Source organism: Benincasa hispida, chromosome 1, assembly GCF_027475165.1.
Source record: "Benincasa hispida cultivar pf3 chromosome 1, pf3_genome.v1.1, whole genome shotgun sequence".
Lineage (NCBI taxonomy): Eukaryota > Viridiplantae > Streptophyta > Magnoliopsida > Cucurbitales > Cucurbitaceae > Benincasa > Benincasa hispida.
In genome coordinates this window covers 72,374,527-72,389,467 of record NC_143478.1, presented here as the reverse complement: position 1 = coordinate 72,389,467, position 14,941 = coordinate 72,374,527, and the positions used below count along the sequence as shown (strand labels likewise).

Genomic DNA, 14,941 nt, shown 5'->3' with positions numbered 1-14,941 from the left:
AAATTAGTGAAAACTAATGTAATTATAATTAATCTAAACGAATTAAATTAATTAATAAACATCAAGTATTTCACCGGAAAATCAAAGTTTTCTTGAAAAGAAAAAAAAAAATTCAAGGTTAAAAATATAAATCTTAAAACTCTAGAGACTAAATTGAAACAAAACTTAAAATTTACTCAATGATAAAAAATGTAAATATTTTACGACATCGTTGAGATATTCAAGTGCATCTATTGTGCTCTTTTATTTGTTTCTATTAAAAAAAGTGTAAACATTTTGAGACTTAAAAGACCAATTCAAAACTAACCTTAAAATTTAGAGATAAAAATGTGACGCTTTGAAATTCAATGACCAAATGAAAAACTAAACCCAAATTATAAGAACCAAAAACACATTTTTTCCAAATATTTTATAAAAAAGAAGATTTTTTTTACCATGTGAAAAATTGTGATTGAACAATTAAATATGTACAAAAATAAATATCGCTACTCGAGATGTACCAAATATTTTTCAAAAAAATATTTACAGGCAATAATAATAATAATAAATAAATAAATAAAAAAGAAAAAGGAAAAACAGAGGAAAAGACAGAAAGTGCAACATCAAGGGTTTTGCCAGCCGTAGGCTTCAATTTCCTTTGCCTCTTTGTGGTTTTATGTATTGTCTTTTAGACTTGTTTTCAGTACATAATTATTTCCACTCAACAAACACAACATCAAATTTTTTTTTTCAAGGTAACCCTTTTTTTCCCCTTCTCTCTCTCTTCTTTCTGGTTATTTATTTTTATTATTATTATTATTTTTGTTCATATTTGGGTGGCTATTAATTATTCTACTTCATTGGTATTATCAAGATTTATAATATTTACTTCACCAAAAACCAAACCCAGGATTTTGTTTCTCTCAGAATTTTGTTTATTCTCTCTTCATCTCTTCTCTCTTTCATGCATATTTAAAAAAAAAAAAAAAAAAAAAAAAAAAAAAAAAAGTGTCTGAAAATTGTCTCTTGGGTGAGTGCCAAATTCAACACAGATTCAAATTCAAGAGCTTTGGTGAGTTTTAAGTAAGTTTATGCAGAAAATGATCAAAAGAGACGACTTTTTAGGTCCTTTCTTTTGTTCACTTTCCTCCTTGGATTTTACTTCTTTTTTTTTCCTGCGTCTTAAGATCCATCCACTCTCTTCCAATTCTAAATTTATTATTATTATTATTATTTGCTTAATTTAATTATTTGTTATATATATATAATATCTTAGGGATGATAAAAAGTTTGTTGTTTCAACAACAAGCTCAAGCTATGGAGGAAAATTTGTCCAATTTAACTTCGGCTTCTGGTGAAGCTAGTGCCTGCTCCGGCAACCATTCCGATCAGATTCCGACCAACTACTCCGGCCAGTATTTTGCTACTACCCAACCACCACCACCAAAAAAGAAGAGAAACCTCCCCGGAAATCCAGGTTTTTTTTTCTCTCTCTCTCTCTTTTTACAAGCTCATGATAAATCAAATAATAATTGTAATATGGAAATTAATCTAAAATAATTATGTTTACGTAACACATCAATTTAGAAAATTATGATTTGTTATAATTCTCATAGATTCAACGGTGTAAAACTGTCAGTTACATTATATTATATTATTTTATTTTTTACGGATCTGATGATAATTGATTTGTTCGATTTTGATGATAGACCCAGATGCAGAAGTGATAGCTTTATCGCCGAAGACGCTTATGGCGACGAATAGATTCGTATGCGAGATCTGTGGTAAGGGATTTCAGAGAGATCAGAATCTTCAGCTTCATAGAAGAGGGCATAATCTTCCATGGAAGTTAAAGCAAAGAACAAACAAAGAGGTAATAAGGAAGAAAGTTTATGTGTGCCCAGAAACAAGTTGTGTTCATCATGACCCATCAAGGGCATTAGGGGACTTGACAGGAATCAAAAAGCACTTTTGTAGAAAACATGGTGAGAAGAAATGGAAATGTGATAAGTGCTCTAAGAAGTATGCAGTTCAATCAGATTGGAAAGCTCATTCCAAGACTTGTGGCACTAGAGAGTACAGATGTGACTGTGGAACCCTTTTCTCAAGGTAAAATTAATATGATTATATATACACTTCGTATTGCGGTTAAATTACAGATTCACTCACGAGTTTTTACTGTTTTAGTTTTGTGAAATTATCACACTCCTAATGTTTTCATCCTAATGATTTAAGACACATATGTTAATCATAAACTCATATACTAATTAAACTTCTATTCATCTTAAAAGGCTTGAGTTTATAGATTACGATAAATTCAGTGATCTAAATTGGATTATAGATATAGGAAATTTCTCAAAAAAGAACTAACATAAATAATTGCAATGGATAGTATTTTAGGGTTAATAATTAAGTATATAGCAATATTTTTAAAGAATTACAAATATAGTAAAATCTATTAGTGATAGGCTCTATAGTTGATAGACTTCTATCAATGATATAATATATCGCTATAGATTTGGAGAACTAAATCTAAATTTTGATTACTACATTTGCAACGGGTCCAAATGGATAAATTTAAAGGTTTTGTAATTTTAACTTGGTCTTCATTAATGTGATTTGAATTAATTATTGTGTTTGATAATTTTCATGGGTTGTTTTTGTTATGAATAATATTCAGGAGGGATAGTTTCATCACGCATAGAGCTTTTTGTGATGCTTTAGCAGAGGAAAGTGCAAGAGCCATTACATCAAACCCAATACTAATGACCAATAATATTAATACTAATCAAAACCACCTTCTTCCTCCACTTTCTTCCACTCCCAATATCTCTCACTTAAACTTCCAAATTACACAACAAACCCATTTCAATAGTCCTCCCTTAGATAATAGTCATCATATCAACTCATTTAATTCTCTCAAGAAAGAACAAAATATTAATATTCCCCCATGGTTAGGCTTTCCCAATTCAACCTCAAATGATCATAACAACAATCATCATCAAATTATAAACCCTAATCATAATAATCTTGGTCCCACTTCTCTTCATCTAATCCAAAGTGCTTCCCCTTCTTCTCCTCACATGTCAGCCACAGCACTTCTTCAGAAAGCAGCTCAAATGGGAGCTACCATGAGTAGTAATACTGAGCCACCACACACAATCACTCCTCAACAACATAATGATAATAATAATAATAATAATACAAATTGTAATTTTGGCCTTGACTTGTCCTCCGCCTCCTCCTCCTCACGTGACATTCATCAACAACAGAATCAGACTTTGATGATGATGGGCAGTACGAGTAATTGTAGTAGTACCACTGAAGCTGCAGGGCTTTCTCATGCACTGCCATTCTACAGGAATAAAACCAATTTTGAAGGAGGGGCTTCTTTTGAATTAGAGCAATTTGGAGGGGTTTTCAAGAAAAATATTGATCATCAAGCAGGGCTGAGTACAAGAGATTTCTTGGGGTTGAGAGCTATTTCTCATACTGAGTTTTTGAGTAATATTGCAGCTGCTGGTTATAGTAATTGCATCAATAATAATAATAATAATAATGTTGCTGCTCAAACTCCTCAACAAACTCAAATTCAAAATCAATCCACTTGGCAAGGTTAGAACAAAATTCAAACTTCCTTTTTTCTTTTCTTTTTTAGATTATATTATTTTTTTTTACAAAGGGGGTCTTTTTTTCCCCTAAGGGGGAAGGACCACCATTTCTTGAATTAGGAATTTTTGGATCATAATATTCTATATGTTTTTGTATTTATGGATATATATATATATTTCAATGTATAATACTTAGTGGATTCCTTGGTATGAATGAAATTATAAAGTTAAACCCATGTTTGGAATTTCTTTAATGTGTCCTATGTGAGGTTAGAAAACCCTTTTTGGTAATTGAGAAACCCTAGCTAGATTCATAAATTGGAGTTTCAATATATAGTATGTATATAGAATATACATCATAGAATTAAATAACATATTAATGGTGATGGACATGGAGTCCTTAAATATTTTATTCACAATTATGTCTGTCTATGCTAAATTCCAATAGTATCTCCCTTGATATTATGAAGTACAAGGTTTTAAATTTTTGACATCGAGGTCGAGGATCAATAGGCATATTTGGATATCTCAACTAGGTCGATTATTCTTACATCATTGTCTTTTATGTGACTTTTAGTTGTATGTTCCTCTCATTTACATACATGCTTATAGTTTCTTCTGACCTAATTTTCCTTGGAAATGTGAAAGGGAACCCTAGGTTAAACCCTTCCCCATTATATATTTTGTGCATAAATCATATATTTGAACAATTGGTATATTGTATTCTCTAATGTTTATATGTGGGTGTTGTTTAAAAGGGGAAAAAAGTGAGAAAAATTAGGGTAATTATCTTCATATAGATTTAAAAGTTTCAAGGTAGATGTTATGTTATATCTGTATAGATAAAATTCTAAAGCCATTAGAGTTGTGATAAATCAAATAAGTTGATACATATTTGAGTAAGATGCACTTATCTTTATGCATTCCACTCTTATCATACGAAGAAAATTAAAATATTTCAAAACAGAAGTAAGGTAAATTTACTGCATGACAAATTATGATTGGATAATTTGAAGGAATATACAAAGATAAGTACACCTGAATTTTTCTATGTATTTTACAATGGAAAATAGCTGTTTGACAAATTATTTTACAAACCAATTGTTAAAGGGTGCTAAAGAAATTAATGTTAAGATTAATTTGCAGTTGAAACACCATTATTTAAAATCCTTATTTTATTTTATTTAAAAAATATTTTAAAGTATTTTTTGTTGTTTTTGTTCCGAAGATGTTGAACAAAATCTGTTAATATTAATGTATCTTTAAATAAATAAATAAATAAAATAAAATCTGTTAATATTACAAACAATTTGGAAACCATTACTCTAGGATCCGTTTAAAAATTATTTGGTTCTTTCTTTATTTGTGGTAAGTTTTTATTTTATTTTATTATCTAGTTCTTACCGATATTTTCAAAATTCAAGTTTAGTTTTAAAAACAAAGAATACATAACTTTTAAAAATTTGTATCCCTTTCTCTTTTTGAAATTTGATTAATAATTTAAATATTTATTTAAAGAAGTAAATATCATCCTAAAAAATTATATGAACACAAAACAATTTCTAGAAAATAGAAATTGGAAAATGAAAATCTTTATAATCAAAATCTTAGGCATCGTTTAGTGACTATTTTATTTTTTGTTTTTATTTTTAAAAATTAAGTCTACATCATTTACATTTTTTACCATGATTTGCATCTTTCTCAAGTACAATAATTGAATTCTTAGTCAAATTCCAAAAATAAAAACAACTTTTTTAAAGCTACTTTTTTTAATTCTCAAAATTTGGCTTGATTTTTTAAACCGTTCGATGATTAGTAGATAACAAATGAAGAAATTCAAAGGTGAAAGTAGTGTCCATAAACTTAATTTTCAAATACAAAAATAAAAAATAAAATAGTTACCAACAAGGCCTTAATATTTCAAATTCAAAAGGGCAAAGCAACAAATCACCTTGTGATTTAATAGAATAAATTGATATATATACAAGAAGAAGAATACTTTTAGTCCTTGCATTTATGTTATTTCTTAGCCTTTAATTATTCATTATCAAGTTTTCCATGTTTATATTTTATATTGAAAATCATTCACCATAAATTTTCAATTCCACTAGGTGTAAATGCATTTCATCAAATTAATTGGAAAAATATATCATATTTAAAATTTAGAAACATTAATCAATACAAAAAATTGAATCTACTAAATATAAATTTGAAAAAGTTAATATATTGAAATAATTTCTTAATACGTAATTTATTCATAATTATACAATTATATTATATCGTTTTTTTAAGTACATAACAATTTGAGGTGAGAGAAATTCAAACCTCTAATATCTTCATGAAGAATATACGTATATCTTATATCAATGAAACTATACTTAGTTGACATAACTTAATTAATTGTGTCCTTCATAATCCCCCAATTTAAAATGCAATTGATGGTCTTTAAAATCATTTAATGAGTTTTTTAATATGATTATTTGTATATAATTATTAGAAGTCTTTTTATAAAAAGCTATAGAAAAAGCACTAACTTTCTTCTTTGTCTTTAAGAATGATACTGATCAGTATAATGGCTAGAGCACAGGAATATATATATATATATGTTTTTAATGGAGGTAAGTTTTTGGTAGTATTATTATTTTTATAATGGAAGCCTTTTTCATTAAGAAAAGACCATATAAAAAAACACCCAAAAGTCTCCCCTTTTATAAGAAAAATATTTAGTACATTTAAGTTGTACCTATATTTGTGCATTTCATTAAATTGTATATGGTAATTTTTTTTGTTTGTGTGTAATGAGAATGAAATGCGTAAAGATGGGTACATCTCAATATTGATCTAATTATTAAAATATAAAAGAGCGACGAGGATATTTTAGGTTTAGAGAAATTTAAAATTAGCATAGGATTCTTGAATGAAAAGAATCTTGATGGGCAAAGGAAGGAATATGTGTATAAGTTGGGGGCTTGTGTTTTAAATATTGCCCTTTTCTTTTTTGCTAAACAAAAGAGAGAGATGCTTTTTGACACCTTATGTGGGTGCAAATGGGAATCAATCCCAATGTATAGAATCACTATCCATTACCTTTCTCTCTCTCTAGCTAAAATTGATTTCCATTATAAAATTATGACTAGCTTTTTTTTATATAGAAAATTATTATTTTCTTCTTATATATATTTTTCCATAAATATTTTATTTAATACAATTATAATGATTTGTGCATAACTTATATACATTGATTTTATAAATCCATTCATTGGTTGATTTATTTGTTTTTGAAAAACAAGACATTATTATCAAAGGGAGATATCTAGAGAGAGATTAAAGGGATAAGCATTAAGAGCCATGCAACAATGTGATAATTAGCCTATGATAAGAAAAAGTGGATCCTATTGGAGAAACTTTATAGTAAAATAATTATATGAGAGAATAATTAATTAGGGTGTGTGTGTGGATGTGAAAGATTTGTCACACTTTCTAGATATATGTACATTATATATAAAAATTTAAAAAGAATGGTATAGATAGTGGGAAGTGGGGTTGCAATATATTGCATACCCTTTCTCTCTCATTTTGTTTTAAAATGAGATTTTACTCTAATATCATGTTAAACTATTTTAATTTCGGTCAAATTAACTTATTTATTAAATTCTTAGGATTATTTATTGTTTTAATGATATGTATTTAGGTTATTTCTTTACATTTTATATATTTTACCGTACTTTTGAAGCCGGATTTATATGTGGATTTTAACTTAGGTATACATCTTTAATATTCAGCCTCAATGTTTAAGGTGAGAGCATATTTTCTCTTCAAATATGTTTTTCCCTCTATTTTATGACAATTGTTAAGGCTAAAGATGACGTGATCGATTGTAATAACTTTAACTATATTGATATTTTAATTGTAAGACATTAGTTAATAGTTAGTGAGAATTTTGAATTCCCAATAGAATTGTTTGAACTCAAAAAAGGGGAAAAAAAGGCAAAGATATAATTGAGTTTGAATGAGTAGTGTTGAATATTTCCCCACTTCCAAAATGATAAAAAGTTTCAAATGGGACAAGAAATTAAAGGTTTTTGTTTTGAAAGATTGAACCTTTTTAACAAAATGATGAACACGAGAATAGACAAACATACCATTCTCTGTTATAAATGTTTGCCACTTACAATTATTCTGACTTTCTTCTTTTGAAAATATTTATATACCAATTTCTATTTTTATTTTTAAATTTATATTACCAACTTTTTATTTTATTTATTTATTTGTTGTGTGTTTGTTTGGTCCATGTGAAATTGTGGGGATATACTGAGAGAAGCAGACAGAACAGTAAGGGATGCACACTTCCCAAACAACCCGTGTTCGACTTTTCTTTTTTTTTTTTTTTTTTTCCTCTCTCTATTTAATTTTTTTTCTTTTTATTCAAATCATGCGAATATTGAGATTTCGATTTTACAGAATTGTGATAAAAATATTAATGAAATAATGGTATCGATAAGATTTTTTTGACACGTTATTTAAACTAGTTAAAAGATTTTATTTATTTTGTTAGTCGTCCTACACATCCAGAAGCTAGTTGTTGTACCGTGGAAACTACTATTTTGAAAGTAAATTCGGCACAATTGTAACGCAAATCGCTATTGGTGGTTGCTCCTCAAGGTTAACACAACACCTTCGTTCGACGAATGCATATCTGAAGGGGGCGTTGTGTTAACCTTGAGGAGCAACCGACAAGAACAATTCACACCACGATATTATATTCACATCAGTGACATTTTGTTGCTAACTTTTTGTTTTTATTGATTTTTTTATGATGTAATAGAAATGTCGATGGACAATGTCGAATACATAGACATGTCGATAAAAATATATACTATCGTATGTGAATTTGCACTTGACGAAATATACCAAAAAATCAAGAAAAGATAAGTGAAGATAAATACAAGATAAAGTAAACTTAATTCAAAATAGTACATATGTCAACTAATCAATTATCTTATCATATCTAATTCTAACTTATTAGGATTAGAAAACATCCACCACATTCTTATCATAGAAGGAAAAAAGTAAGCTTTATTTCATTCTCCATATGAGATAACTAAAACTTGAACTTGATATGGAATTTAGATCTTAATTTACAACTAAAACTTCTGACTTATTCTCTATTCTACCATTCTCATCTTTGACTTTAGCATCAGAGCTATTGTTCTTTATTTTGCATGTCCTCTCTTCCCAAATTACAAATTTACCGTTGCTATCACGTGAAAGTCAAGTACGGTTTTCTTATCTAAAAGTTGGCATCAACATATACCATGCTCCACATTTATTAATCATATTTCATAGCTTATATTTTCACTTTTTTTAGAAGGTTTAATTTCATGTTTTGTTTGGTAGAAAGGCATTTCAAATATTTCAATATTGGTCAAATTGTTAACTTAAGTGTACTTCAATGATTAAGATTGTAAGCAATGTATTTATCAAAAGTATCATTTACAGTAGTGCATAAGGGGTATAAATACAATACCAACAAACCAAAAATAAGACCTACAGAACCTAAAATGACTCAAACTATCCTAAAACTTCTCTAACCAATAAGACTAAATATATATAGAATTATACATTCATATCCTCCCTCAAACTCACGTGGTAAAGTAGGAATCAAGTTGAGTTTATTATGCAGCTGGAGGAAGCGTTCGGATGAGAAAGTTTTAGTGAAAATATCGGTTGGCTGCTCAGTGTCACAGTCGTACTTCTCCAACCGTGCGGCACCATGATTCGCAGCTCAGTGTCACAGTCGTACTTCTCCAACCGTGCGGTACCATGATTCGCCCTTGATCATGGTCAGCCTTAAAGGCTGCTCAAGTCCCGATTCATTTTTGCTTGGCTCTTTGAAGTTCCGTCTGACCTTAAGCGAGGTTATTCCATCCTCAACCGAACTAAACTCATGCGGAATTGAACTTCATTCGGCCATACACGCCGTCGTACGTGTATTTTTTCCTTCTGTACAACTCTAGCCAACTTGCCTCTGCTCTAGGCCAAGTCCTGAGGCTCAACTTTGCCCATATATGAGGTTAAGGACTAAGGTCGTCATAAAGCAACGTCGTATCTCTCTTCGTCGTCTTGGTTTCCAATAACACGTCCCTCATACTTCTACATCGCTTTGAAACTTCCTCGAGAAGAGGTCTGGCCCTTCGTTGGCCAATATAGGCTTATAACCCTTTATCGGGGCTTACCGGGTGATTCAGACACTTATCAGGACTTTTCGGGTCATAACAATGCTTATTGGACTCTATCGGCCTACTTCAGTGCCTACCGAGCTTCTACCGGCCTAATGGTCACCTACCGGGCTTTACGCCCATTACACTGCTTACCAGGACAATTTGAGCAAGTATCGGACCAACCGAGAACCATCGAGTCCAACTGATGCTTTAAGATGCCATCCGAGTGTCGGGATGTCATTAGCTTTCTCTCTCATGTTCGGGCACGCTTATCGAAAACCATCATCAACCGATCCATGGGCAACAATCCAACTTAGGACTTCTCGTACATCCATCCATCCGAACATAATTGAGACTTAGACTCTTCCGAGTCCTTGTCAAATCAAAACGATATACCAGGTGCTACATCGAACCTCTAGCCCATGGGAAGGGGTGCAATGTCGGCACACCTATCCGTCCGACACTGTCCATGAGATCCCATTCTCAATGGAAGATGCCCATGACACATGTCTTGTAACGCTCGCCCACGCCATGACACACGCATGTGCCATGGGGTAGCTCACTTAGGCCACAGGGCCTAGGGGCGATAGAGAGTTGATACCATGTCTCCCCCTATATTGCATTCTGAACATTTTCCTCTTTGCCACCCATGCATATCAAATGTGGTGAACTGTCACTCACCAACGTAGAGCGCTCGTCTGAACTTCGATTGACATGAAATTCGACGTGATTGCATATCTTATCAATATGCATCTAACTTTAGAGCCGCTCGTCCAAACTCGCCACAGAACCTAACCTTCCGAGGTCACAGCCCGGGGCCCCATCTAGCCTCCACGAAGTTTGTCACTGACACCATCGATGACATAGTTGCTTGTCTTTCTACTCAATGTTCAACATGGTATGCTTGCCACTTATCTTGGTGGATTGGATGATGCACCGTCCTCCTCGATCGCATCATGGCACTTCTCTTGTCCCTCTGTCTTTGCCAGATGTGTCGACACTCATATGTCGCCACTGCACTATCTGTACAAGTAGGTTCACAATCTAGTATCTCAAAGTTAGATTGTGACACTCAGCAGTGGAAATAGATTGTAAAAGAAGGGTGTTACTCAAGAGATGATGATGAACAAAGTGATAATCATTCTCAATATGTTTGGTGCGCACATGAAAAACATTATTATGAGCAATCTGAATGGCACTGTAATTGTCACACTAAAGGAAAGTCGCAGACAGTTGAAGCACTCCCATATCAGCAAGAACCCAACATAGCCATAATAGTTCTGATGTAGCATCGACCAGGACACAATATTCAGACTTCGTACTAAAACGAGAGATAACACTCGGTTTCTTACCTTATCAAGAACTAAGAGAGTCACCAAGGTAGAAACAATAACCTAAGGTAGAACGCCTGTTAGTAGGATCACCGCTCAATCAACATCATAGTGGCCAGATAATACCAGGGATAACTGCAAAGAGAACTGAAGTCCATATCCTAGAGTACCCTTGAAATAGCGAAGAATACGAAGAACAACAGTAAAATGTATAGTCCTAGGAGCAACCATGAACTAACTAACAATATGAACAACATATGCAATATCCGGTCATGTCATAGTAAGGTAAATGAGACTGTCAACCAATTGCCAATAAACGATGGCATCTTTAAGAGGAATACCATCAAAAGAGGTCAAAACATTAAGATCCAGTGGTTTTGATGATGTGGCTGAGTCAGTAACACCAGATTGAGCTAGGAGATTGGAAGCGTATTTAGCCTAAGATAGGTAGTATCCATCAGATCGAGATGAGACCTCAAAGACAAGAAAATATCTAAGTGGACCAAAATCTTTCATCTCAAAGTATTTTCCCATATAGGTTTACAAGTCAGATATAGCTTGAAGATCATCGTCTGTAATGATCATATCGTCAATATAGAGAATAAGAAGAACAATACCATGAGGAATCTGCCATGTAAAAAGAGCGATATCATGAAAACTGGAAGTAAACTCAAGTTGGGTGATAGTGAAACTGAATGTGGAAAACCATGCTCGTGGGGCTTGTTCTAGAACATATAAGGCTTGTCAAAGACGACATACTTTATGAGGTGGAGAAGTCATGTCAGACGAAGGTTTCATATACACCTCTTCGGATAAAGTTCCATTGAGAATTTCATTTTTTACATCCATTTATAGAAGAGGCCACTGTTTAGTAGCGATAATAGCTAAAAGACTTTAGACATATATCATTTGAGCTACTAAAGCAAATGTTTCTTCATAGTCAATGTCGTATTCTTGAAAGAAATCTTTTGCAACAAGAGCCTTATAACATTCAATAAAGCCATCATTGTGTTTTGATTTTATAAACCCACTTATAGCCAATAGGTTTCTTGCCCAGGGGAAGATCAATGTAATCCCAAGTATAAGTCTTTTCTAATGCCTGAAGTTCCTCATCCATTACCCGGTGCCAAAGAGGATTAATACTAGCCTCATGATAAGATGACGGTTCAACTAAAGACTGAATAGTGGAGAAATAGTGAAAATCTTGAAGATGGGGTAGAGGTCTACTTACCCGGGTGGAATGACGAACAGGAAGGATTGGGGGTAAGTTCAGAATCTACAGCAGAAACAGATGTTGATGTCAAGTGATCAAGAAAAAAAAAATTAAATAGAGGTAATGTACATAGAATTATACATTAAAATGATCTATATATCCTAAAACTTCCTATTGACTCTATCCTAAAACTTCTCTGACCAATAAAATTAAATATCCATAGAATTATACATTCACAAAGATAATTATATATTTGGATTGAGTTCTTTGTCAAAAAATGATCTATATAGAAATTTAAAAGAAAAAATAAATCGAGTATTATAATCTTGTATCATCTTCATGAGACCTTATATCGAAAAAGTTTTTGTTTTTGAAAAATTTAATACTCTTTTATTGTTAATTAGTAAAAAAAAACTTGCCGCTATTAAATATAAGAAAAAACTTAGGGTGTGTTTGGGTAAGGATTATTCCAATACTATAATAACCACCTCTTGTTACTGTAAATACTATTTTGTATTACTCAATTAGCGATCGTCAATACTATTTCAAAACTCCCATTTGCTACCGTATTTACTATTTGATACAGATTTTACTATTTTACCTTCATTATTTTTTTATTCTTTGATACATTGTTTACTATTCCTTTTTCAAAGTAAAATAGTTTACACTTCAAATACATTATTATATTATAACTCAAACTAAAATAATCTATACTCCAAATAAAAATTGTTATAACCCAACTATAATAACCAACTTCTTGCCCTAAACGTTTCCTTATTTATTGTATGAAACCTACCTTTATGCAACTCATACAGTTGCCACATAATAAAAGTTTATCATGTGGCAATTTATTTTAAGTTATCTTTATTTTTTTTACTATACAAAAAATGGAGCTACATGAGATTAGATGTACTCTAGACTGTATCTAATCCATTGCCTTAAAAATAATTTGACAACTATTCATTTTATTTTTTGTATCATAAAAAAAAAAAAAAAAAAAAAACCCTCTTATTTCTCTTCGTTTTTACATTTTCCTCTCATATACTTGTAAAAAAATTGAACTTTAAAAGAAATTTGGATAATTTGAGAGGATGACAATTTTATCCGAAACCCTAGCACAACTGCCAGGCTGGCATCTCTAACGTGTCTACATAACTATCTCTAGCTTAAGCCCAGCTTAAGCCCAAAAAAAAAAAAAGAATAAATAAATAAATTGTATTTTGGCAATTAGGGAGATGAAAGAACTTTTTTTCTATCACACCCTTTCCATCTTTAATTTACATCACAATATACATACATACATACATATACATACATACATACATACATACATACATATATATATATATATATATATATATATATACACACATATATTGCAACTTTTCCACTCAAGAGGGAAGAATCCATGAATCATATTAAATTTTCATCATTTAGGAAAAAAATTATTAATTCATTTTTTTAAAAAAAAACTTAATGGTAATACATATAGAAAGATGTCAAAATGTTGATATTTTATGTAAAACTTAGACAAGAATTATGTATAAATAATTAACATCAAAACAAAACTTCAACAATAAGAGTAAAATAGAATCGAACCATACTTTTATATGTGTATATTATATATATACACAAAGGGAAAAGGCTGTGGAAATTAAAAGAAAAGGGGTTGATTCAAAGATGCTTTAATTTTGTGTAGTGTATTCAGAAAAAAGAATGATGAAAAGAATGGGTTGGTTTGTCCCTTTGCACAATAATTTTTTTAATAAATAATATTTTATTTATTATTTATTATCTCTAATTTTATTTGTGGTGGGTAGTAATGTGTCCTAGGTGCGTCTAGATTCAAGGTGCAGGTTTGGCGCCTCGCCTTGGAAAGGTGGGCTCACAAAATAAGGCGTGCACCTGATTCAAAATCCTGAACTTTGAGGCTTTTTTATTATTTAAAAAAATAGTAATATTTAAGGGTTTTCATTCTTTATTAACTAAAATAATCAAGTTGACTAAGTCTAAATATAAGACTTCTTGTGTTTTTGGTCTTTTTTTTCATATTTGTAATGAAATATTTTTATATATAATGTGCCTTACAAAAAAGAAGCTCATGCCTTTGTGTGCGCCTCGTGTCTAGATTCCAGAGGGCCATTGCGCCTTAATGCGCCTTGGACATTTAAAGACATTTTGGGTAGGTATTGGCAAAGGCAAAGGGCATATATATTTATATATATATATATATATATATATATATATATATATATTAAAATTTCATTTTCATTTTCATTTTACAATAGCTTAACCATTGCCCTTAAAAAGGTTTTTTTTTTTTTTTTTAATAAAAAGACACCATTGCCCCTAAAATAAAGGGCATTGGAATTCAAACAATTCAAGTTGACTTCCTCCATTTTCAATCATCATATTTTCAATTTCTCATCTCATTTTATTTTATTTTATTTTATTTTTATGATAATGCAACAACCCCTTTTACTTTGGATCCCCTTTGAGTTTGACCATGACCATATATACTAGGCCTCTCTTTTCTTTTGACTTCTCTTAAAAGCTTTGACCTTTAATTATATTCCCCCTTTGTTC

The 14,941-nt window shown here is 31.0% G+C and overlaps 1 protein-coding gene across 4 annotated transcripts; it reads left to right on the top strand.

The window, feature by feature from the left end:
• Positions 1-591: 591 nt before the first annotated feature.
• On the top strand, positions 592-3,826 carry LOC120090689 (protein indeterminate-domain 7-like). 4 transcript variants are annotated; one of them, XM_039048409.2, is made up of 4 exons: positions 592-734; positions 1,256-1,456; positions 1,689-2,088; positions 2,660-3,826. In XM_039048409.2, exons 1-4 carry the CDS (start codon positions 656-658, stop codon positions 3,597-3,599), a joined length of 1,620 nt encoding a protein of 539 aa, XP_038904337.1. In that variant the 5' UTR covers positions 592-655; the 3' UTR covers positions 3,600-3,826. The 4 variants fall into 4 exon arrangements, with proteins under 4 accessions (XP_038904337.1, XP_038904348.1, XP_038904345.1 ...); XM_039048420.2 differs by having other exon boundaries at positions 732-1,062; XM_039048417.2 differs by lacking the exon at positions 592-734 and adding an exon at positions 737-1,051.
• The last annotated feature ends 11,115 nt before the right edge of the window (positions 3,827-14,941 follow it).

What these genes read in the sequence shown, in the direction of transcription:
- LOC120090689 (XM_039048409.2), top strand. Translation starts at nt 656, where the DNA reads ATGTATTGTCTTTTAGACTTGTTTTCAGTACATAATTATTTCCACTCA. An exon ending in ATCAAATTTTTTTTTTCAAG is followed by an intron (nt 735 to 1,255) that starts GTAACCCTTTTT and finishes ATAATATCTTAG; the next exon opens with GGATGATAAAAAGTTTGTTG. An exon ending in AAACCTCCCCGGAAATCCAG is followed by an intron (nt 1,457 to 1,688) that starts GTTTTTTTTTCT and finishes TTTTGATGATAG; the next exon opens with ACCCAGATGCAGAAGTGATA.